Consider the following 26718-nt stretch of genomic DNA (forward strand, 5'->3'; position numbering starts at 1 on the left):
AGTGGCATGGTGGATAAAGTGCTGGGCTTAGAGTCAGGAAGACTCATCTTCCTGGGTTCGAATCTGGCCTCTGACATTTACTAGTTGTGTGACCCTGGGCAAGTCACTTAACCCTATTTGCCTCAGTTTCTTCAAATGTAAAATGAGCTGGAGAAGGAAATGGCAAAACACTCCAGTATCTCTGCCAAGAAAACCCCAAATGGGGTCATGAAGAGTCAGACACAAGCGAAAAGGAATGAAAAATAACAACTGTGCTAAGCACTTTATAATTACCTCAGTTGATAATCTGTGTAAAATGCTACAAAACATGTTAAAGTATTACATAAATGTTAGGTATTATTATCCTAAAGTAATATGGCATTGTGGATGGAGAACTCAGCCAAAAGTTAAAAAGACCTGTGTTCAAGTCAAACCTCTGGAAACAAATTGCCCCAGGCAAGTCAGCAAGTCCCCAAACCTCTTGGTGTCCTCTGGGGACTTTCTAAAATTAGAAACTGCATGGGGCAACTGGGTGGTGCAGTGGATAAATCACTGGCCCTGGATTCAGGAGGACCTGAGTTCAAATCTGGCCTCGGACACTTGACACTTACTTAGCTGTGTGACCTGGGCAAGTCACTTAACGAGAGGAGAGGAGAGGAGAGGAGAGGAGAGGAGAGGAGAGGAGAGGAGAGGAGAGGAGAGGAGAGGAGAGGAGAGGAGAGGAGAGGAGAGGAGAGGAGAGGAGAGGAGAGGAGAGGAGAGGAGAGGAGAGGAGAGGAGAGGAGAGGAGAGGAGAGGAGAGGAGAGGAGAGGAGAGGAGAGGAGAGGAGAGGAGAGGAGAAAGAAACTGCAGAGAAGGTGTCAATCTCCTTTGTAGACTCTTCACTGGAAGTCACCTACCCCAGGGGAATCACAGGTGTGGTCCAAGAAAATAAATAACTACATGAAATCCCTCCTGCCCAAAATTATTTTCCCCCAAATTATCAGGCAGCCAAAAATTCCATTTAGGTTACCAAACCTGTTCTTTTCCAGGGAGCATCAGTGAAAATTCATAGAAGTAGACTGCTTTCCTCCGACACCTAAGTGAGAGATGGTGGGAGGAGGAGGTAAGTAATATTAGAAAATAGAGCCAGCTGAGAAGTAGGGCTTGCCTGGGTAGAGAGCCTCGATAGGGAGCTTCTGAAGGCATGAAGACATTAGTCACTTGGGGAAAGGGTTTCTAGGAAGTAAAAGAAAGATGCAGAAAGGGAAGCAGGAGGAGGATGCCAGAGCCAAACCTCAGGGTTGTTGCAATTTTTCCTGAGCTCAAGAAAGAAAAGGTAAGAAATTGACTCCCCAGGGGCTGAACCTACCTCATCACATGGCCCTCTTGCCCTAAAACTTAGAACTATCATTACTGTTAAGGAGGGGTGCAATTAATTTTCATAGGCAGGCCTGGGAAGCCAAACATCATTTATAACCTGGTTTCTATGGAGAAGCATATTCTGAGTTCCAAACTAAGGATTCAGAAATCTGCTGCTAGAATACAATCTCTTATAAGCTGGAGACTGCCCAGGATGATTATATTTTTAATGTCCACATATGTCCTAAGCTTCCAAAGTTATTACAAAGGGAGTTAACATTTCAAAGTGTTTAGTTCTCATCCATTAGCATCCTGAAGGAAGTCACCAATCTGGCATAGGTAAGACAGGAATATCATTCATACTGATATATAATTAAATCAGAGTCACAGGCTGGAAGAGGTGGGGGGCGGGGGGTGAGAAAATGTATAAGCTTAAAATGCCATTAAGTGAGCAAGGTTTGGACTTACTACAAAGTACTCTGAACTCTCACCTCTCTGGTGCTCATTGAGGAAAAAAAGGGAACTGGTGTCCAAAGGTGACTTAGAAGTTGGGACAATCATGTGTGACATTTTGCCCTTGCTCACCTCATTATCTAAACTGAAGGAAACAGGCTGGTGTCAAAGGGCAGCAACTCCAGTGGAAAGAGACTGGGGTCACACATGGCCAATGGGGGGTAGGGTAGGGTTGGGAAGCGGGGAGTGGGGCGAGAATGACGCTACAGCACCAGGGAAGTGGCAGGTATGGGGAGAAGACTTTTAACCATTTGAAGCAACTTCTTACCCAATACAAAAATCAACATCCGCTCCTCATGGTCTGGTCCACTAGTAGCATTCAACACCATGAGGTCCACCCTCCAGAGCATTCCTCTGGGTGGACTACTGCCCTTTTATAAACACCATATAGAGCTTATTTTCTTTTTATATTGTAAAAACAATTTTATTAACTATATCTAATTTGAAAAATATGAAAAATTATAATTATATGAAAATTTATAACTTTAGAAAAATTATAATTGGGCCATAAGTCCTACTGTGGTTGCCATTCAAATGTAAAGATAATTTAAACTACTTGGCCTAATTTGGGGGGACTAATGTGACTGGAGGACTAATCTGGGGATTTTTGACTGGCTGCCTAACTGCTACTAATTTAACATGGCCCGTTTATAAAGTTTCTCCACATTGCTCTACTCCCAAAATTGATAAGCAAAAGATTAAGAAGCCTCTTAATTAAATAATCAAAACAGAATTTATTTATAAAAATCAATGTAAGCGATAAGGGTTAAGAAATGCAAGTTATAGCTTTCCTGTCAGTGTAAGATGGTGGTGCAGATCTCCAAAAAGAGGAAGTTTGTTGCTGATGGCATCTTTAAAGCTGAACTGAATGAGTTTCTCACCAGGGAGCTGGCTGAGGATGGCTATTCTGGGGTGGAGGTTCGAGTTACCCCAACCAGGACAGAAATCATCATCTTGGCTACCAGGACTCAGAATGTCCTTGGGGAGAAGGGTCGCAGGATTCGTGAACTGACAGCTGTAGTACAGAAGAGGTTTGGCTTCCCCGAAACAGTGTAGAGCCGTACGCTGAGAAGGTGGCCACCAGAGGTCTCTGTGCTATTGCTCAGGCTGAGTCCCTGCGTTACAAGCTCCTGGGAGGCCTTGCTGTGCGTAGAGCCTGCTATGGTGTCCTCCACTTCATTATGGAGAGTGGAGCAAAGGGATGTGAAGTTGTGGTGTCTGGTAAACTCAGAGGCCAGAGGGCCAAGTCCATGAAGTTTGTGGATGGTCTGATGATCCACAGTGGAGACCCTGTCAACTACTACATCGACACAGCTGTGTGCCACGTCCTCCTCAGACAGGGTGTATTGGGAATTAAAGTCAAAATCATGTTGCCCTGGGACCTAAGTGGCAAGATTGGCCCCAAGAAGCCCCTGCCTGACCATGTGAGCATCGTAGAGCCCAAGGATGAGATTCTTCCTACCACCCCCATCTCAGAGCAGAAGAGTTGGAAGGCAGAGCAACTTGCTATGCCCCAGCCAGTGCCCACTGCATAACAGGACTCTGACATCTGGAATGGTATGCCCAAAGTTCTTCTGTAAAGATCTTTAATAAAATCTTTTTCAAAACAAAACAAAAAAAGAAATGCAAATTATACAACTCATCTGCTTTTAATACAATAAGGGCCTTTGCTGCCTCTTGCCTTAGGGTAAGCTCCAGCATTGTCCAACTTTCACTCTGTCACTCCAATTCCACTTTCACTGCTCAGCTGCTTTCTTCTAACTCTAAGCCCCTTTCACTTCATCGACCCCCCTGAAAAGTCCCTTAGCATCCTCACCTCTGTTGCCAACCCCCTGGCATCTCTAGCATCCCTTTCTCACCGACCTCTCCCCGTCTCTAGCCTTCTGGCATTCTTCTTCCTTATTCTTAGCCTTTTCTCAGTCTCCGTCAGCCCCTCTCTTTACACAGCCTCAGTCTCCTTAGCATCCTTGTAGCAGCCCCCCTTCTGTCCATCCTCTTAATCTTCCAGCCTCATTGCGTCCTCCTAGTCCTCCCTCTGCCCTCCTCCTTCGTCCTCCTAGTGCTCCAGTGTCCCCCCTCCACCGTCTCAATAGCTCTCTATATCTGACCTTCTCTCCCCTCAAACCTCATCCTCTTTGTGCCCTGCACATACCAAGCTAATCCCCCAGCCTCACTAGGGCTGTGCCCAGCGGGCCTCGAGGGGCCATGCCCCCTGCTGCACACCTGGGACCTCCGCACAGGCTATGCTAGGGCCTGGCAGGACAAGCCTGGGATCTCCGGGGCAGCTACCCTCAGGGCATAGGGAGCTGGGGCTTCTTCCCCCCCCCCCAGCTGTCTGGCCCGGAGTCCTGAAAAGCCCACGGGGCTTTTTTGACTCAGCTGAAGTGGAGGGGGAAGGACACCAACCCCTCACACAGAAAAAAACTGAGGGCTTAAGGGTTTTTAATCTCAGCCCAAAGGCAGGGTCCCCAAATCAAAATAAATTTCCACAATATTAATAACCAATTTCATAAATGGGACCCAAAGGTGCTGTCTTATTTTGCTCATTCAAAGTCCAGTCTCTTGAGGACATTTCTGACTTTGCCCCAAAATTCGCCCCACCCAGACCATCTTAACCCAGTGGAATTCTTACTGTAAACCCACCATTGTGTAACTCAGGTAGCTCTGGATGGAGAATAGATTCTTTTGAATAGATTACTGGAGGTGAATGATCTGGGAGAGTGCTGGCATGATCAAAGTCCCATCCCCCAGCCCCTCATTAGAAAAAGCCTACCTTTCTCTCATTAATGTTAACCCATCAGAGTTGATTTCTACCCATCAGGGACATACTCTTTTTCTTTTTCTTTCTTTCTTTCTTTTTCTGGGGCCATGAGGGTTAAGTGACTTGCCCAGGGTCACACAGCTAGTAAGTGTCAAGTGTCTGAGGTCATATTTGAACTCAGGTCCTCCTGAATCCAGGGATGTTGCTTTATCCACTGTGCCGCCTAGCTGCCGACACCCTCTTTTTCAATAGAGACACCCACTTTTCCAAAGATATGTAAGGCATTCAGTATCTCCATTAAGAGTCTGACCTCTATTATTTTCTAGCCTAATTAATAAATTGATTATTGGGGGCAGCTAGGTGGAACAGTAGATAAAGCACGGGCCCTGGATTCAGGAGTACCTGAGTTCAAATCCAGCCAAAGACACTTGACACTTACTAGTTGTGTGACCCTGGGCAAGTCACTTAACCCCCATTACCCCACAAAAATAAATAAATAAATAAATTTATTATTAATTACCCAGAAACTGTCTCTTAGATTTTCATTCTTCTCAAGATTGGGAGCAGGATGGGGAATGTATTTCATAAGGAATATATACATATACATATACATATATATATATACACACACATATATATACAGACAGACATATATGTGTATATCTATATCTATACATATGCTGGACCTGTAATTTTTTTTTGTATCATTCTTTTTTTTTTGGTGAGGCAATGGGGGTTAAGTGACTTGCCCAGGGTCACACAGCTAGTAAGTGTTAAGTGTTTGAGGCCAGATTTGAACTCAGGTCCCCCTGACCCCAGGGCCGGTGCTCTATCCACTGCGCCACCTAGCTGCCCCCTGGACCTGTAATTTCATTGGTATGAGGAACTCCCAAAAAAGGGGACTTCCTTCTACCAACATAGTTTATTAATGCAGGTTGGCACCTTCTTGCAATTTATAATCTTAGAGAATTACTCATAGCCCCAAGAGATTTAATAGCTTGTCCAGGGTCACAACCAGCATTTGTCAGAAGCAGGAATTGAATCCCATGTGTTACTAGCTTCAAGACCTGCTCTCTATCCACTACACCACATGGAATAAACGCATGAGTGTGTGTGTGTGTGTGTGTGTGTATACATACATATATGTGTATATATATATATATGTATGTATATATGTATATATATGTATAAGTTTAGAGCTTGCTCCATTCACTTCTAAACAAAATCCCCAGAGTCAGAGAAGGCTTACCAAAGTGTGCTACTGACCTAGAGTATGGAAATTCAATATCAAGATAGCAATTAAGTACTCTGGTTTACCGATTTGCGCTGTTTCTTATTTGTTGGTCCGCCCAGCTAATTAGCAAGTACATCATTTGCTAATTGGAAAGATAGTTCTTAACGTTCAATAATCCACTTATTTTTACTCAGAGCCATGATTTGGAATGAATCCAATTTGTATCTCTTCCTGGGATAACGATTACCTTTCCTAAGAGATAAAGACCTCCACTGCCCATAGCAAGTCAGAGAATCAGCTATAATTCAATGACTTATATAAGGATCCTTTTAGAATCCTTGGCTCCTTTGCTATTTAATGAAGGCAAGAACCTTTGGAAATGTTAACCTCATATTTATCTGACCAAATTTAAGAAAATGTTATGAACATTTAGGAAAATCATAGAACAGATTTGAATGCCATAGATAGGTGTGGGGCAGCTAGGTGGTACAGTGGATAAAGAACTGGCCCTGGATTCAGGAGGACCTGAGTTCCAATCCAGCATCAGACACTTGACACTTACTAGCTGTGTGACCTTGGGCAAGTCACTTAACCCTCATTGTCCCACCCAAAAAAAAAAAAAAGAAAAGAAAGACAGGTGTGGTAAGAAAGGTAATGTGGTGTAGCAATTGTAATTGAGACATCTGGGCACCCCCACCCCTTGCTAGGTAATACACTTGGCTTTGGGACCAGATGGAGCAGGACCAACCAACCCTGGATTGGAAGGCTTCGATAACCTAGGCTCACTGTATCTAGTCAGCCTCGAGCATAGGAAAGTAGATTTAGAATTGGAAGGGACTTCAGAGGCTATCTAATCCAATCTCCTGATTTTAAAGATGAGGAGACTGGAGGAAAAGGAAACTGAGGTCCATCCAAAGGACCTAGTCATTGAGGGCATCCTGTCATATTCCCTAATGCCACAAGCATAACCATTTCACCACTCTCTGCTCTCCAGCTCTTGCACCAGGAACAATAATTAAATCAATATTAACTCCCTAATAGGTACCGCCCCGCCCTTGGAACAGGAGCTCTTTGACAACATGAACTGATTCATATTTCTATCTCCATCACCTTGCACAGTGCATGGCCTAGTAGGCACTTAATAAACGTTTGATTAATGAATGCCTAAAATTATGATAGTAATAACACCTTGGAGGTCTGCTGGAGATGTGACCCAGAAGAAGTGGGGTATGGTACATAAAGAGATAGTATCAGAACCAGGAAAAATTAAGTCCTGCCTAAGAAACATACCACAGTTATCCCTTCTGCATTTCAACTTTCCTCATCGAAGCTTCAATATATCTTGGATGGGGATAAGAAATTAAATGGGAATATGGGGGGACTTTTGCAGAAGCCACAGATGACATGTAAAAGCCAGCAGACAACACATAAAAGGTTTAGAAAGTCAGTACTACATAAAATATATGTATAGTATTGTATAATAACATATTTTATCTTTTAATATCATAACAATTCAGACTTCTTCTCTGGCATGAAAGGAAGGCCAAAACATTTTATGTGGATTTTCCAGATTGCCACACCCCTAAACCTAGAAATATGGAAGGGAGAACCGTAATTTTGGAACCCTGGGCAATGTCTCAGTGTCCCCAGGGAAGTCCCTAAGACTCTGAGTTGCAAAGAAGTTGTGGTTCTACTTGGGCAGAGGGAGCAGCTCCCCAGGACTTTCCTGCATTGTTCTAGTCAAAAATAATAGACACTCATCTTTTCCATAGTGCCTTAAGATTTATAAAGCACTTTCTTCATCACAAACCCTGATGGGTAGGTATCTCACAATTCTTTGGGGAAATCTAATTAATTTAGACCTCCCTGTATAATGCAGACTTAAAGCCCAGGGGCCTGGGTTCAAATCCTGACACACTTATTTGTTGCCCCTGGGATTATGAACAAATCCTTTGATCTCTCTCCAGCTAAATGTTTTCACCTGTATAATAGGGTTAATAAGTTGCTACCTATGTCACAGGATTGTTGTGTGCTTTGGATTTTAGAGAAAATGTTGCATGTTGTCCCATTAAAATTTAGGTTCCTGGATGAGGGGCTGTTTTTGCCTTTCTTTGTGACTGGGTGGTACAGCTGATAGAGTGCCAGGCTTGAAGTCAAGAAGACTCATCTTCCTGGGTTCAAATCTGGCCTCAGACATTTATTAGCTGTGTTACCCTGGGCAAGTCATTTAGCCCTGTTTGCCTCAGTTTCCTAATTTGTAAAATGAGCTGGAGAAGGAAATGGCAAACCACTCTAGTATCTTTGCCAAGAAAACCCCAAATAGGGTCACAAAGTATTGCATGCAACTGAGAATAATTCAACAACAAGCAGTACCACCAGCTTTTGGAATGGTGCCTGGTATATAGTGGGTTTATGCTGTTTTCTTCATTCAACAACAACAGAAACAATAACAGCTCATATACCTCTAGTATTTTAAGATTTACAAAGTAAGTCTATAAGTCTTCAGTTAATCAACTGACATTTATTAAGCACCTACTAAGTGCCAGATACTGTGTTAAGCCCTGGAATAATAAAAGCAATTAAATGCAAAACAAGAAAAAGACAGAAAAGCAAAAAGGCAAAACAATAAAAGGCAAAAACAGTACCTCCTCTGAGGGATTTTATATTCTAATAGGTGACAACACCGATAAAGGAGTCATGGCCAGGAAAGGCTATTATTTCCCTTAAGAGTGCCTTGAATAGGTGAATTGGCACTTCTTAGGACTTTGACCAAGGTCTCTGGACTTCATTTTCATCCCACTGGATTAGATGACTAGAACATCCCTTCCAGTTCCGCAATTCTATTATTCTACGGTAGAACTTTGGCTTGTTCTAGACCAGTAAAAGGGAAAGGGTTGTACAGCTAGTGGAGCTTCCTGGAAGGTATTCAATTTTATCAATCAATAGCGGAAGGGATTTTTAAACACAGTTTCAGATAAAACCAAACTTAAACCAACCTGCAAGTCCAACCAGTGTCCAGCAGAGGGCAGAAGGATATAATTTTTTAAACTACAAAGTATGCTTTCCAAACCGTAAACTTCTCATGCCTGCTGGGCATGATCAGATAGTCCCACCTCTGAAAGAAATCAGACTAGCCAAAGAGAAATATAGCTTTGGACAACTCGTTGCTGTTTTAATTAAATGATTCACAGTGCATTTGTAAATACGTAAAATCTTTTGGGAGAGCAATCTGTATGCCATCAGTCCCAAAATGCAATCATTTCTGTTGACACAATACTAGCTGTGTGACCCAGGGCAAGTCACTTAACCTCTGTCTGCCTCAGTGTCCTTATCTGTAAAATGTGGGTAATAAATTACATTTCTTTCCCAGGGTTACTGTGAAGATCAAAATATGATCATATTTGTAAAGCACTTAATAGCACAGGGTGTAGCACATAGTAACACCATATAAATACTAGTTAGTGTTACTATTATTAGTATCATTGTAGTTCCTGCTATTGTTGTTAATTCCATTGTTGGGAATGAAAAATGAAAGGGGTGGTCAAACATTTCATAGTAAAACATAAAAACAAAAATGGAAGCAACATAAATATCCAAGGGGTCATTTAATCCGACCTCTTCATTTTACATATGAGGAAACCGAAGCTCAAGGAGTTTCATTGAATCCACCAATCCATAGCGCCCCACCTTGAAAATCACCAAACCCTGCAAACCAGGGCTTGATCGATTGTTCTGTTAATTGTCTAAACTTCAAAAAGCAATAAAGATAATGTGACTAATACAGATTACACTTTAAAGTCTGATCAGTCATTTCAGCCATGTCCTCCACTCTTCATGACCCCCCATCTGAGGTTTTCTTGGCAAAGATACCAGAGTTGTTTGCCCTTTTCTTCTCCAGCTCATTTTACAGAAAGGGAGACCGAGACAAACACTGCTGTGACTTACCCAGAATCACACAGCTAATAAGTATCTGAGGCCAGATCTGAACTCAGGAAGAAAAATCTTTCTAAGTCCAGACCTGGTAGTCTATCCACTGTTCCACCTAGCTACTCAAAATTTATTAATGTATATATGTATGTGTGTATACAGAGAGTGTGTATATGTATGTATGCATGCATGTATGTATGTATATGTGGGTATATGTGTATATGTGTGGGGGTATATATGTATATGGTATGTGTGTGTAGGTACATATGTATATGTATGTATGTGTGTGTGGTATATGTGTGTGTGTATATATATATATATATTAAGTATAATTTTTATTTTAAATGTTTTTTTTCTGAAAGCCAGTTGTTAAACATTGACCAGCACATCCCCAAAAAGGTCAATGACAGAAAAGTTTCATATACACTAAAATATTTATGGCAGCAAGATGGAAAAGTGGATAGAGCTAGGGAGGGGGAGGGGAGAAAACAGAAGACTCTCGGGCTGGGAGGAGTCAGGAAAACCTGAATTCAGAACCAGCCTCAGATACTTACTCTCTGTGTGACCCTGGGCAAGTCACTTAACCCCTGTTTGCCTCAGTTGCCTCAACTGTAAAATGGGGGTAATAATTAGCACCCACCTCTTGGGGTGGCTGTGAAGATCACATGAGATGCACAGAATAAGCACTACATAAATGTTAGTTATTGTTATTACTATTATAGCAGGATTTTTATGGCAGCAAAGGACAAGGAAGAAAGAGTGGATGTCCTACTAGGTAATGACTAAATAAATTGCAGGACATTAATATAGTAGAACATTATTGTGCTATAAGAAACCACACATATGACAGGGCATTTGTTAAGTACTTGCTATATGCCAGGTACTGTGACAATTGCTAGAGATGCTTGTAATCGATGGAGATAAGCAAGCAGAAGAATACTCACCCTCAAAGAGGTTACACTTCAATGGGGGAAGACGACTTAGAGGGATGCTGAGAAGTGGAGGGGGGAAGGGAAGAGGCAAGGTGCAGAGACCTCAGGGGAGTGGTCTAGAGGCTTGGACCTCTAGATGAAGTCAAAACTCAACCATCAGATCTATAGGATGAGAAAGTGTATGGATGAATGGAGGTAGGAAATACCCACAGAAATGAGATCACAGATGCATGAAAGTACTCAACCACTATTTGCTGCTGCTTAACCATAGCTGCTGGTAGAGTAAAAGTCAGCCCTCCATGGTTCCGGAACAGTGGAAAGGCTATTTCTAGCCAGGACTCTCCAGACTTTAGCCTATGAGCACTTCCTTGGCCCATCACTAAAGTGAAAAATAAGTGGGGACTCTACTCTTCAAAAATAGCTTGTTGGAGAAGGTCAACAAGGCAGCTAGGCAGTGCAGTGGATAGAGCACCAGGCCCGGAGTCAGGAAAACTCATCTTCCTGAGTTCAAATCTTGCCTCCAACACTTACTAGCTGTGTGACCCTGGGCAAGGTATTTAACCCTGTTTGCCTCCGTTTCCTTATCTGTAAAAGGAGCTGGAGAAGAAAGGGCAAACTACTCCAGTATCTTTGCCAGGAAAACCCCAAATAGGATCATGACAAATCAATCACAACTAAAATGACTGAACAACAACAGAAAGTCAAAACCTGATTGAATAATAGCTCACCTTTCACTTTGTTAACAATTCTGAGAAATAGGTATTGTAAGTATCATTTTACACGTGAGAAGCTAAGTGTTAGAGAGGTGAAATAAGTAATTCACCTGGCAAAAATCAATATCTAAACCTAGCCCTTCTTACTCCAACTCCTTATAAGGCTCTACCCATTATGCAACACTACCTCTGGGAAAAACCCTAAAAAGTTATCATATTTGTGAGAGAAAGGGAAATTGACCCAGATGGGAGAAGGAGGAAGAGAAATGGAAGAAATACTGTACAGGAACACTGTACACAGAGAAAGTGACCTATCAGAAGAGCTTAGTAGAAAGAAACTTGATAAGGAAAAGTAAACAAGAAATTTGGTGGGTGGAAGGTGCCAACAGTGGGAGTGAGTCACAGATGTGCAAGATGAAAGATGGGGAGGGGACATAGTGGAGGAGGTAAAGGGATTTGGATCAAGGTTAAGGAAAGTAGCTGTGTCTATCACAGTTCATATAACATAGACTTAAGTTTTGCAGCACATTTGACAAATATTTGAGTGCCTAGTACCAGAAGTGTACTGGAGCAGGTCTAACAAGCTTGTGGGAGGAGAGTGTTAAATTTTCAGTGCAGGCATTTACACCTCCAAAATCAGCAAATGGTCCAAAACAGGGCCTGATTTGTTGTTTTACTTATTATCTAGACTCAAGAAAGTGATGGAGAAAATGTTAAGAAAACATATTAAACTTAAAAGTGTGTTAGGGACATTTTTTTTCCTGGAGAGACGGGTGTTAAATATGTATCAGAATCTCTCTTCTAAATACCAAAGTGCCTGAAAAAGCAACTTTGCAAATTAGTGTTAAGGGCTAAAATTCTAGCTAAACTGTCTAAAATATCCAATGAGTGGTCACCAATAAATTATAAGCTTTAGCAAGAGTTAGACTTTTAAGCGTTTATTAAGGAGAATAAGAATTTGGTAAAGAGAGAAGGAAAGGCCTAGATTCCTATCTATTAAAGGGAGAGCGCATTTCTAGCTCCCTTCTCTGCCGGAGTCCTCAGGAAAGAGCCCAAGACAGAGCCCCCATCTCTTCCTTCTTCCTCCCACAAGCAGACATCACTTCCTGATGCCAAAGAAAAGACTCCTGGTCTTGCCCTCAAAGACCTTCGCTTCATGGGCGGAACTCTTCTACAGTAAGTCTCCAGCAGGTGGCGTCATTCCAATCATTACATTAGTACATGCTCCTTAATCCATTTCACATCTCCCCCCTCCCCACTCCACTTTTGCACAGCCTCTCCCATGCCTAGAATGCTCTGTCTTCTCCTTTACTGCCTCTTAGGATCCCTAATTTCTTCCAAAGCTCAGTTCAGGTGTTACCTATATGAGGCTTTTCCTGATTCCCCCAGCTGGCTGTTAGTGCCTTCAAGACACCCAGAAATTAACTTGTATATATTTTACATTATTTATAGGGATAAGTGAAGAAATATAGATACTGATAAGTATAAAGAGCCAGATCTCAAAGAATACATGTATTATGTATGATCTCCCTAAAATTTACGGTACATAATCTCAGCTGGGCCTTTGCTGCTTACTACTTGACAATGCTTCTCTCCCCACCCCCCACCCGTCTGTCTCTCTCCTCTCTCTTTCCTCTCCCCTTTTATGTCTCTCCCTCCTCCTCTCTCATACTTTCAGTCCTCTCTGTCTCTCTCCTTTCCTTTCTCACTGTCTCTGCCTCTCTGTCTCTGTTTCTGTCTCTCTGTCTTTCTGTCTCTCTGTCTCTGTGACTCTCTCTCTCTCTCTCTCTTTCTCTCTTTCTCTCTCTCTACCTCTTCCTCCCTCCCTCCCTCTCTCCCCAGATAAGCTAACTCCCTACTTCACCAAAAGGATTTCTTTAATTCCAGAGTTCCATCTATTATGTTCACCAAATCACAGGATTTAGATTCAACCAGAAATCTTCCCCACTCTCAGAACTTCTCAGCATCATCTCCCCTCTCCTCCTTTCTTGTGGTTCCCAAAGAGGTGACCCTCCTCTTCATTAAGGTATTCATTCTCTACCAGTGCCTTCCATTCCATTCCTTTCACCTTGTTCAGAAACGTGCACCAGCCATTATCATTGTTTTCTCTCTCATACATCTCACATCAATAATCACATACTGGTTTCTTCCCATCTACTTACAAACATGCTCAAGTTTCCCCATTCAAAACAAAAACAAAAACCTTTCCCATGATTCTCCTCTGCCATCCAACTGCCATCCCATCACCATCTTCCCCTTCACTCCTAAACTTCTCAAAAAAGTCTTTCCCACTTCACTCCACACTTCCTCCTTAGCCCCCCTACAACCTGGTTTCTATTCCCATCTACTACCCATGAAACCTTGGACAAGTCACCTGACTTCTGCGACCCTGTTTTTTTATCTGTGAAATGAAAAGGGTGTAGCTAATGACCTACCAACTACCTTCCAGCTCTAAATCTAATTGTTATAATAACAGCTAGCATTTATAGGATGCTTACTATGTTCCAGGTACTGAGCTAAGTGATTTACAATTATTATCTCATTTGATCCTCATATCAACCCTGTAAGGTAGATATCATTGTCCCCATTTTGTAAAAAAGTTAACTGCTGGGGCAGCTAGGTGGCGCAGTGAATAGAGCATCGGCCCTGGATTCAGGAGGACCTGAGTTCAAATCCAGCCTCAGACACTTAACACTTACTAGCTGTGTGACCCTGGGCAAGTCACTTAACCCCAATTGCCCCGCAAAAAAAAAAAAGTTAACTGCCCTCTATAACACAATTAGTATGCATAAGAGGATACAAACTATAGCCCTCATAACTCCAGGTCTAATATCCTAATAAGAATAATAGCTGGTATTTAGACCAGGTTTACTATGTGCCAATCACTGTTCTGAGCACTTTACAATTATTATCTCATTTGATCCTCACAACAACACTGAGAGGTATTATTATCATCATTTTGCAGATGAAGAAACTGAGGCAAACAGAAGTTAAGTGATTGCCCAGGGTCACACAGCTAATGAGTTGTTGTTTAGTTGTTTTCTGTCATGTCCCACTCTTTGTAACCCCATTTGGCCTTTTCTTAGCAAAGATACTGGAGAGGTTACCATTTCTTTCTCCAGTTCATTTTACAGATGAGGAAACTGAGGCAAACAGGGTTAAGTGACTTACCCAGGGTTACACAGCCAATAAGTGTCTGAGATGGATTTGAACTCAGGTCTTGCTGACATTCTATCTACTTCACCATCTAGCTGCCTCTGTGATCCTGTTTCAAATCCATAATTTCTAAAGTATCTTCCATTTCTGAATTCTATGACCCAACAACCTTCTAATCAATAAGTCTTTGTCTTCTTAAAGGCTCTTCTGAATAGTCAGCTCCTTCAAGAAGTCATTGCTGATTTCCCAAGTTGTAAGTGCCTGTCAATATTCACTGCTCATTTATCTGGTCTGGTATTTATCCTGAATTTTCTTACCGATGAAAGTGCTGTATTGTCCTAGTACAATGTAGCTTCCTTGAGGTCAGGGATGTCTCACTTATTTTTGTATGACCCCAGTGCCTAGCACAGCATCTGGCACAGCATGGGTGATTAATAAATGTTTGTTGATTGATTGAAAAACAAAGCATTCACACAAAACATCCACCTAAAATTTCTTCATTGTGTTTCAAGCAAAGACAGCTTTAAATTATAAGGAGCACTCAGTTCATTAAGTTCTTCATCAACAAAAATTCTTCTGTTACTTACCTGTTGGGAAAGAATTGGCTGGTAACCCGGAGTGGCTCTTGCTTAATAGTCTGAGTGAAGAGTCATAAGGAAATGTTTGATTTATATGCATGGTTATATTTCCTTTACAGTGAGAGTACTAAGACTTCTAAGCATTCACTCATACTATATGAGGCCAGAGGATGAAGAGGTCAACACTGAAATTTAAGGAAAGTGAAGTCATTAAAATTTGTTTGTTCTAGTGACATCCAGAATGGTCACAGGACTGAGAAACACCCTATAAGAAGATCAGATGATTTTTTACATAGGAGGGGGGAAAAGGAATTTACATGATAACTTTATTATATATTTAAAAGGAATAGCAAGTTGTACATAAAAGATTTTAAATTCCATGTGCAATCATCTTTTTATTATACTGTGTTATGGAAATGCTTGTTTTATTCAATAAATTAAAAATAGAATAAACATTTTTTAAAGAGAGAACAAGGAGATAAAACCTTAAAAAGGAAATGGTTCAGCAGAAAGAAAACTAAACCTAAAGAAAAAAAATGAAAGAAAAGAAAGAAAGAAAGAAAGCTAAACCTAGTCATAGGACCTGGGTTCAAATCCTGCTGCCAGAACTCAGGACTTCTGGGGTGGAGCCAAGATAGTGGAGGAAAGGCAGTGAGCTCCTGAACTCATGACAGGATCGCTCCACAAAACATCCAAATAAGGCCATAGGAAAATGCCCGGAGCAGCAAAACTCACAAAAGAATGTGCTGAAATCATCTTCTAACCAAGAACAGCTTGGAAGGTCAGAAGGAGGGAGCTGCTGTGCTGTTACAGGAGTCAGGCCCAACCCCACAGTCACTCTGACACAGATCCAGTCTCAGGAAATCCTCACCAGAGAAGCAGACCCCCAGAGCCTCTGAATCAGCTGAAGCACCAGTGTCATCTGGAACTAAGCTCACAGTCTGGTGAGTGGGCTGAGCCCTGGGCAGGGGGGAGACTACAGGGGTCTATGCTGGTGCTAAGGCAGAACTTGGATTTTACGCCCCTACTGAGAACCAAGAGGTAGGCTCGAGTAGAAGTGGTTCAGGTGGGGGAGGGGCACAGGCTCATCAGAGCTAACAACCACAACACATAAAGCTGGTTGATTAGCAAGTTGGTCTGGGGTCATCTAGGACCAGGAAACAGGCTGGGCGAGGGAAGAACCTGATTCTCCTTAAATCATACCACCTGGGACTTCTTAAACTTGGGATACTGCAGCCTGGAAACAGTACCCCACTTTAAGGAGCTAAAAGTCTAGTAAAAGAAAGGCAAGATGAGCCGACAGAGAAAGGTGAGGACCGTAGAAAGTTTCTTCAGTAACAAGGAAGACCAAGGGGCACCCTCAGAGGAAGATGTCAACATCAGGGACCCTATATCTAAAGCTTCCAACAAATCCTGCTGCCATTTACAACCTAGATGATGCTGGACAAACCACTCAACTTCTTGGGCACTCAATTTCCCCACTGGACAGTGGTCTCTTCTAGCTCTGGCTTTTTATGCTCTAATACTTAAGGGGGAAATGAGCATATTTGATGCACTTGAATATAGAGGAGGGATAGGGTTAGGGTTAGCATTAGGGTTAGTGTTAGGGTTAGGGGGTTGTTTGTGTTGAGGGCTAAAATTCTAGCTAAACTGTCTAAAATATCTAATGAGTGGTCGCCAATAAATTATAAGCTTTAACAAGAGTTAGACTTTTAAGCATTTATTAAGGAGAATAAGAATTTGGTAAAGAGAGAGAAAAAGGCCTAGATTCCTATCTATTAAAGGGAGAGCACATTTCTAGCTCTGCTCTCCACCAGAGTCCAGAGGAAAGAGAGTGAGAGCAAGCACCAGTCTCTTCCTTCCTCCTCCCACTAGCCCGTGTCACTTCCTGACGCCAAAGAAAAGACTCCTGGTCTTGCCCTCAAAGACTGGTCTCCTGACTGCGCTGCACAGGCTGATGCTGACGAGAATTTGACTGGGCCCGGCTCTGGGTTAGCAGCAGCATGCGCTTGACACGGTCTCTCTCTCTCTCTCTCTCTCCAAAGGTGGCCTTCGGCTTTTGGTGAGTTTTATACGGAATATAGACTAAGCTTAGATTTAAGATGATTTGTATTGTATTTCTACTTTCCTATCCTTCTAATCAACATCACCTTGTGACTACCATAAAATAAAAGCTCTAACTAGAAAACCAGAAGTTTCTTCCATTTACTAGTCTGGGAGATAAATTAAGGGAAAGGCTAAAGAGGGGAGATTTATGATCTAATATCCAATTTTAAATCTCACATTTGGTTCCAGAGAATAGAACTAGGAACAATGAGGGTGGAAGGCAAAGAGAAGTAGATGTAGGTTTGACCTCAGGAAAAATTTCCTTACTATTAGGGTTGTCCATGATTCATTGGCTGGTTAGTTTCAATAAATGTTTATCCCTATGAAGTACAGTTTCTGGGGAGGGAAGGAGAGAGAAAGTGAGGAAAGAAGGAAAGAATTTTTAAAGAACTGGACAAAATAGAATGAGCTGCCTTGGAGCTCATGGATTCCCTATTACTGATGACCTTCAAATAGATGAAGTTCTTAGGCAGATAGGTACTGGAGTAAATGACCTCTCAGGTCTCTCCTTCCCAAAGCTTGTATTGTAAAAGGATATGACCTAACCCTAAAATCATTTCCATTTTTAAAGCACCTATTGTTTAAATCTGTAATTTTCAAGACCTATAGAGGCATCACTGCCTAAGTCATAGGTGATCCAAAGGTCTGGTCCCAGCTCTGTAACTTGCTAACTACAGAACTATGGCCAAGTCATTTCAACTTTCTGAGTCTCAGTTTTATCATCTGTAAAATAATGTGGTTGGAATAGATCACTTCTGAGATTCTTCCAGCTCTAATCTGGAAATGTATGATTTAGCAATTCCTAGAAGACATCCTATAGTGTTTCCAATGGATCTGACATCCTCACTTCCCATACAATGATGTTCCTAGGGGGAAACAGTTGGGGAAAAGGCAATGTTTTCTTAGAAAACAGGTAATTTCTTTGTTATTGTTCAGTCAATCAGTCCTGTCTGACTCTTCATGACCCCCCGGACCATACCGTCTGTTTTCTTGGCAAAGATACTGGAATGGTTTGGCATTTCCTTCTCCAGTGGATTAAATCAAACAGAGTGGACTTGCCCAGGACCACACAGCCACTAAATGTCTAAGGCTGCATTTGATCTCAGGTCTTCCTCTCTATCCACTGAACCACACTGGGCAATAAAATTCCAACCAGAATTAACATTTTGGAGAAACTGCTTTTCTGGCTGCAAAAAGTATGCATATGTGTGTCTGGTTTTCTCCTCCCACAAAGAATCCAGCTTCCTTGGGAAAAGAAGAGAGGCCATATCAATCAGCTTTACCTGTTTGGGATCCCCTCCTCCCCAAAATGGGAGCGTGGCATTGGCTAGAGCAGCAGAGTGCCCATCTGTGGTTACCAGTGGGGTGCTGCTTTGTAGAAGCAAATGTTACAGGGCTCTACGATGGCTGAAGGAAGAGAGACTTTGATGAAAAGGGAGGGAAGAAAAGCAGAGTGGAGGTGTCCCAAATACAAGTCTTACCCCAGCAGGACTGTCTTTGGACCTTAAGTGGAGAGAGAGAGACAGAGAGAGAGAAAGAGAGAGAACACGAGAGAACACAAGAGAACACGAGAGAACAAGCACGAGCGTGAGCAGAACAAAACAAAAAGGCCTAATCTCTCTCATTCCCAAAGGAAGAGAGTACCAGGTGCTAGATGACTGTGGTTTGTAAAGAACTTAGAATACTCTGAGTGCTGGGCTAGAGCCAAATTCATAGGAGGGGTCAGACTGATTTTTGTTTTAAAGGCACTGAATCCTCTCTGGTCTTTGATATAAGAGTTAAAGGTCATGGAACTCAATCACCACTGCTGCTGGGCTAGACTGACAGTGTTCATTGTCTTCCAATGGTGTGTCTAATTTGGCATCACCTGGTCTGGCTTGGGTTTGCCTCCTCAGAGAGGTTTGCCCTCCACTGATACACAGAAAAGGCTGAACATTCAGAGCCCATGGAAGGCACCTGCTGATGAGCACATGCAGGTTTTGCATATGTATATGTTGTACTACAGGCATCCCACTCAAATGGGCCAAAGAAATTCTCTTTTTTAAAAGGAAAAATAAAAGAATTGGATTTAACATCTGGGAAAAAAATACGAGAAAAAGCCTATACTGCAGACAGCCAGTGTGACATTAAATCAGACCACTGCAAGAACCCTCCAGCCATTCATTCTGGGCTGTAGAAATCATGCACTATTTATATTGACCACTGACCAATCTGTATTACAATAACACTTAAATTGTATTAGTTTGTTAGAGAGATTTTATTATTAAAGATGGTGTTTGGGCTTGACTCTCAGCTTTTAAATGTTTCAAATGTAATTGTAGTTAATCAGAGTAGTTATCAATGCAATTTTACATTCTTTAAAAGAATGTAAATATAATTGGCACAGAAAGAGTCAGTTTTTCTTGTACATGTTGAAAAGGGCAATGAGTGTCATATATTTAATTTTTATTTAGAAGAGATGGATCTTACAATGGAGACATGGTTTGTATTCATTGTTCTCTTGGAATGTCCACTGCATGTAAATAGAATATGCTCTTTGGGATGTAAATCTTGGAAATTCGCTGTGAATGTAGGCTCTCATTAATAAAGAAATTAACCTCAACAAAAAAAGGTATGACTATGAACAAGAGACATTGCTGTGTAACAGAAAGAGACCTGGGGTTCAAATCTAGCCTCTGCTACATACTGGTTATGTGACCCTTGGCAAGTAATTCAACCTCTCAGTGCTCTAGGCGATTCTTGGAGTCCATAGATTGAAGAGAAGATGCCCACCTGAATAAATATAGAAAGTTACTCACGAAAGGTACCTTTGTCACTGAAATTATAGTGTCAGATAGATAGATAAGATAAGATAGGCAGGCGGGAGAATGGGCAGATAGAGAGATAGATAGATTATATAGATAGGCAGGCAGGCAGATAGACAGGTAGGTAGATAGAAAGACAGGTAGATAGGCAAACAGATAAATATAATATATATGGCTATTATACACATATAATTGTGACCATGAATAAATCACTGCTCCTAGTTTTATTAGAGACTCAAAAGACAGAGGCATTGCTTAATTGTACACATTGAGATAACTTATTTAACTAAAATTTCTTGATAAGTAAACAGAGGATACATGTATAGATGATGCCATAGCAACCCTGAGTCCAAGCCTTTTGTCTAGATACTAGGATGTGCTATGGCACATATAAGATCCAGGAATATACAGTCTTGCCTAGAATTTCAGTCTACCTTTAGCAGCCACCACTAAAGACCCCTCCCATCCCTAGCACTCTGACATATTCCTTTATATTCAGGAATAAACAACCTATTTAGTTACTTTTTTTAAAACTCCAATCTAAGATTTTTTAAAAACCAACCCATGAACCTATGAATATATTAAATGATACATTGATTTATTATTATGACCCTTGTTTTACCGCCACAGAAACTCATAGTTGGAATAACCTCATCATCCTGCAAGATCTGATCATCCAGGGGCAGCTAGGTGGTGCAGTGGATAAAGCACCAGCCCTGGATTCAAGAGGACCTGAGTTCAAATTCGGCTTCAGATACTTGACACTTACTAGCTGTTTGACCCTGGGCAAGTCACTTAACCCTCATTGCCCCACAAAAAACAAACAAACAAACAAAAAGAGATCTGATCATCTTTGGTATTCTATTTCAGGGCTTCTTAAACTATTTCTACGCATGACCCCTTTTCACCTGAGAAATGTTTACATGATGCCAGGTATATAAAATAGGTATACATAACCTTTTACTGTTGCCAAATTTTTCACAACCCCCCCATTCAGTGATGTGAACCCCTATATGGGATTGCAACCCACAGTTTAAGAAGTTTTGCTCTATTTCATCACCAACTTCTGACTGAAGGGTGAAACCATGGATTCCATTTAAGGAGGGAGGTCAGCTCAGATCCTCTCCTCATTTCTCACTTGGCTGCACTTCTTTGGGACTTCTCTGATTTTTCTACCATGCCTTCTATTTGTTTTTTTAGCTCCCTTTTGTGTGTTGTCTCCCCCAATTAGAGTGTAAGCTCCTTGAGTGTAAGCAGGAACTATCTTCCTTTTTTGTATTTTTAGCTCTTGTGATTAGCACACAGCCTGGTATACAGTAGGGGCTAAATAAATGTTATTTGATTATGCATAACAGGTTCCATTTGCTTCTTGTAGTAGTAAGCACATGGGGGTTGATGATGTGAGGATGATGAGATTATTAAATTTCTCTGGAGTTCATTCATGAGATTCTAAAGCTTTGTATACCGTTTCCTAGACCTTCTTTGCTGCCCTGTAGTTACACTTTATAGAATCATCAAACTTTCCTGCTATTTCTGTCCATGGTCCACTTCCCTAACACTCCCGTTCCCTCTGGGAAAAGGGGTCAAGCTGACCAGCCTGAATAGGCCTCACTTTCCTCATCTGTAAAATGAAGAGATTAGGTGAGATTCTTTAAAGATTCCTTCTAGTCCTGAGCTTTTATGATATATATTGTAACCATATAGGAAGTGTAGTTTGGGGTCCAATCCCCACCCAAATTGCAGTATATGATTTACATAACTTATGACCCTTAGAAGAGGGGGAAAAACAAATACTCTATTACCAAGGTCTAAACTTGATGTTGCCAGATGAGAAAGGAAGCTCAAATTAAGTTTCCTCAGTCCCAGTCTCTGTAAATATCTGGTAAAAAGCTGAGCCAGCTTCTCCAGGATGCTTTAGGAGTCCAAGGAGGAAGTCATCCCTGAGCAGGTCATTCCCAACTCTAGCAATCTCTGGGACACAAAGGATCTGGGGCAGGAAGGATATTGAAGGAGTCATAGATATGATTAACGAGCTGATGTCAAACTGCCTGAATGTAAAAGCTAAACATTCTAAAGAGGAAAGGAAAGAGGAAGAGGAAAGGGCATTCAAACTATCAAAGCAAAGGGTTTATAGGACACCATGGACTAAGAGCAAGTGTTTTCATCAGAGCTTGTTTCTTACCTCAAGGGTTTACTCAAAAGTCCTAAGCAGAGACCATGGTGAAGCAGGAATGGCAAGCATGGAATTATTTTTATATAAACTAAATCTCCTGGTGTCATACTAAATGTCAGAGAAATGGGGTTCATGAGATTATAGGATCATATATTTAGAGGTAGAAGGGACCTTAGAGGCTTTTGAGTCCACTTATCTTGTTTGTTTGTTTGTTTTTTGCAGGGCAATGAGGGTTAAGTGACTTGCCCAGGGTCACACAAGCTAAGTAAGTGTCAAGTATCTGAGACTATGTCAAGACTAAGTAAGTGTCAAGTATCAAATTTGAACTCAGGTCCTCCTGAATCCAGGGCCAGTGCTTTAACCACTGTGCCACCTAGCTGCTCCATTGAGTCCAATTATCTTAAAGATGAAGAAGCTAAGGCTGAACAAGAGGTTAAGTGACTTGCCCAGGGTCGCAAAGCCAGTAAATGTTTGAGGCAGGATTTAAACTCAGATCATCCTGATTTTAAGTCCATCACTGTGACACCTTGATAACCTGGGCTTTTCCTAAAGGTGCTAAAAATTACAGGGTATGACAGCACTCAGTCCTTCAGCAGCCTAGAGACAACTTAGGCTAACACCTGATAACAAGAATAATTAGTTAAAAGTAGGCTAAGGGAGCGGCTAGGAAGCGCAGTGGATAGAGCACCAGCCCTGGAGTCAGGAGTACCTGAATTCAAATCCGGCCTCAGACACTTACTAGCTGTGTGACCCTGGACAAGTCACTTAACCCCAATTGCCTCACTAGGAAAAAAAAAGTAGGCTAAGACTCAGTTTTATCCTCTATAAAATGGGAATAATAATACTACCTAACTCTTGGGATTGTAATGAGGATCAAATGAGATTGTGTATGTATGTGTATATAGATGAATAGATATGGATCTCTCTCTCTCTCTCTCTCTCTCTCTCTCTCTCTCTCTCTCTCTCTCTCTCTCTCTCTCATTGTTCTGTCATTTCAATCGTATCCAATCTTCATGACCCCATTTGGGGTTTTCTTGGCAAAGACATTGGAGTGATTTGTCATATCCTTCTCCAGATCATTTTATAGATGAGTTACTGAGGCAAACAGGGTTAAGTGACTTGCCCAGTAAGTGTCTAAGGTCAGATTTGAACTAAGAAAGATGAGCCTTGCATGATTCCAAGCCCAGAGCTCTGTCTACTGTACCACCTAGCTGCACACGTGTGCTCTAGTTCTTGTGTTCTCTCTCTCTCTCTCTCTCTCTCTCTCTCTCGCTCGCTCGCTCTCGCTCTCTCTCTCTCTCTCTCTCTATCCCCCCCTCCTTCTCTCCCTCCCCCCTTAGCTTCTTTCTTTCCCCCAATGTCTTTCCCCCTTTATATTTATCTATCTATACATATGTATATATACATACATATACATATATGTAACAGTTATATATCTTTGTTACATACATGCTAGCTATGGGGGCAGCTAGGTGGTGCAGTGAATAAAGCACTGGCCCTGGATTCAGGAGGACCTGAGTTCAAATCCAACCTCAAACACTTGACACTTACTTGCTGTGTGACCCTGGGCAAGTCACTTAATCCTCATTACTCCGCAAAAAAACAAACCAAAAATGCTAGCTATTATTATTAGAAACAGGAAGCTAGCAGATGGCACATCAGTGTCCCCAATCCCAGGTGAAGTCTTCCCTGGCCTACCTACTCCAGCATTCTACCCCACCACCACCACCACCACCAACTCTCCCCAGCAGTATTGTCCCGGGGTTGCAAAAACTGTTAGTTCTGGCTACACAAAGTGTTACTGGAAGGGTCCTGTGGAGCAAAGAACTCTGGACTTTGAACCTAAAGGACTTAGGAGTAAACCTTTGACCTAGTGAGTTCAAATACCAATTCTAACCCTTATGTGTAATGAAGGGCAAAGACATTTCATCTCTGAATCTCAGTTTTCTCAACTATATAAAATGGGGGATATAATAATTATACAATCCAATTCATAAGGTGGTTATGAGGAGTGAGCTCTGTACGGTTTAAGCCCCGACATAAATATGAGCTACTGTTGGGATTGAATGGTTCTTCATGGTACCCCAGTCTAGAAATACAGTCCTGCCATAAACTCTCTTCTTCATCAATTTTTTCAGTCATTTTTCAGTCACGTCCAACTCTTAGTGTCTTCATTTGGGGTTTTCTTGGCATAGACACTGCATTTCCTTCTCCAGCTCATTTTATAAATGAGGAAACTGAGGCAAACATGGTTACATGACTTGCCCAAGGTCACACAACTACTAAGTGTCTGAGGCCAGATTTGAACTGAGAAAGATGAGTCTTCCTGACTTCAGGCCTGCTTCTCTATCTACTTCGCCACCTAGCTGTCCATTAAAGCAAGTGCCAGGTCTTACTATTAATGATAAGTGCTTATTTATAGACCTTTGCACTTACAAAGCTCTCTGCATCATAGTATATCATTTCACAACACCCATGCAAAGCAAACAGAACAAGTTATTACATTAACCCTATTTCACAGATGAGCAAGATGAGGCTTAACATAGTACAGTAAAAAAGAATACTGGACGGGTCAGCTAGGTGGTGCAGTGGATAGAGCACTGGCCCTGGAGTCAGGAGTACCTGAGTTCAAATCCGGCCTCAGACACTTAATACTTACTAGCTGTGTGACCCTGGGCAAGCCACTTAACCCCAATTGCCTCACAAAAAAAAAAAAAGAATACTGGATATGGAATTAGAAGGCTTGCATTTATAATCTGACTCTGACACTACCTATGAGACCTTGAACATACCATTTCACCTCTCTTGACCTCAGTTTCTTCATCTATAAAATGAGAGGTCTGGATCAGATGATTACTAAGAACCCTTCCAATTCAAAATCCTATGATCTTGAAAAAAGTTTGAGGTCCCAGAGGTATTTAGGGATAAGGCTAGATTTTAATCTAAGCCCATGCCACTGCACTGCCCTACATTTCTTTGTAGAGTCCATTGTATATAAGGAATGTGCACAACTCATCAAAAGAGCTAACAAAAAGAATTATGACTAGGAATTCTGGTGCCTAGGTCAAATTCCATTGATGGGTAGAAAACAAGAGCATGGAAGAATCTCTCCCCAAACCACAGGGAGGAGACAGTAAGAAAGGAAGAAGGGGCTTCATGCTGAAGTCAGGGAAGGTGTTCTAGGGCAGGGCTTCTTAAACTTTTTCCACTTGCAACCCCTTTTCACCAGAAAAATTTTTACACAACCCCAGGTATAGAGGTATTATAAAATAGGTATGCATAACCTTTTACTGTTGCCAAATTTTTTGCAACCCCAACATTCAGTTCTGCAACCCCATATGGGGTGTCAACTCACAGTTTAAGAACTTTTGTTAGGGGCAGCTGGGTGGCACCGTGAATAAAGCACTGGCCCTGCATTCAGGAGGACCTGAGTTCAAATCCAGACTCAGACACTTGACACTTACTAGCAGTGTGACCCTGGGCAAGTCACTTAACTCTCATTGCCCTGAAAAAAAAAAGAAGAGGAAGAAGCAACTTTGTTCTACGAGATCTGCAAAAATATTTTTTCCATTATTATTGTCCTTTGACAGCTTTCAAAAAACACTTGTTCAAAAGAAAATAGTACAGTAGAAAGAACACCAGCTTGGGGACAGACAACCTTGGTTCAAATTTAACACCTCTAACATTTTTTACCTGGGTCACCTCACCTGCCTGAGCTTCAGTTTTCTCATCTGTAAAATCAAGGAGTTAGACAAAGTAGCCTCCAGCATGCCTTCCAGTTCAAAATCTATGTTCCTGGGGCAGCTAGGTGGCAGCAGTGGATAAAGAACTGGCCCTGGATTCAGGAGAACCTGAGCTCAAATCCAGCCTCAGACACTTGACACTTACTAGCTGTGTGACCTTGGGCAAGTCACTTAACCCTAATTGCCTCAACAACAACAACAACAAATCTATGTTCCTGGGACCTAGTATGTATGAAGCCTTGCGCTTGCATCGTGGGAAATGTAAAAAGATGCAATGCCACACAGCTGCTGGCCTCTTGGGACTTGAAATCTAATATAACTAGGGAGCTTCATACTCCCCAAGTTCCCAGGGACTTCCTTGAAGAAGACTGAACAGGGCTGAATATTCAGAGGTTCAGGTTCTGTTCAGCTAGAAGGGTCCACTGGTGGTAGCTGGTGGATTGGATATAGAAAAGAGCTAAATTGGACAGCTTATCTCTACCTGCAGCCTGGAGAAGAACCATCAGCTAAAATGGGAACCATCCAACCTGTCCTTTGTGACAGATTGCCCCTCAATAATGTTGTTACTCAATACCTTTTGAGGCCTCAGCAGAGATGGGGCACTAAATCCATCTGATAGGGAATTACAAAGCTTTCCTTATCAGTCCGCTAAGACCTAGGCACTAGACTTCCCTGAGTGGTGGAAATCTATTCCCACTATTACCGACATAATAAAGCAATTACAATTCAGCTTTCCTGCCAGGCCATACTGACAGAT

The 26718-nt window shown here is 41.8% G+C and overlaps 1 protein-coding gene across 1 annotated transcript; it reads left to right on the forward strand.

Moving 5' to 3' along the window:
- Window positions 1-2638: 2638 nt before the first annotated feature.
- On the forward strand, window positions 2639-3458 carry LOC122755534 (40S ribosomal protein S3-like). The gene is given in 2 exon segments (XM_044004111.1): window positions 2639-2879; window positions 2882-3458. Coding segments are annotated over 2 exon segments (729 nt in total). The 3' UTR covers window positions 3370-3458.
- The last annotated feature ends 23260 nt before the right edge of the window (window positions 3459-26718 follow it).

Source organism: Dromiciops gliroides, chromosome 4 (assembly GCF_019393635.1).
Source record: "Dromiciops gliroides isolate mDroGli1 chromosome 4, mDroGli1.pri, whole genome shotgun sequence".
Taxonomy (NCBI): Eukaryota; Metazoa; Chordata; class Mammalia; order Microbiotheria; family Microbiotheriidae; genus Dromiciops; species Dromiciops gliroides.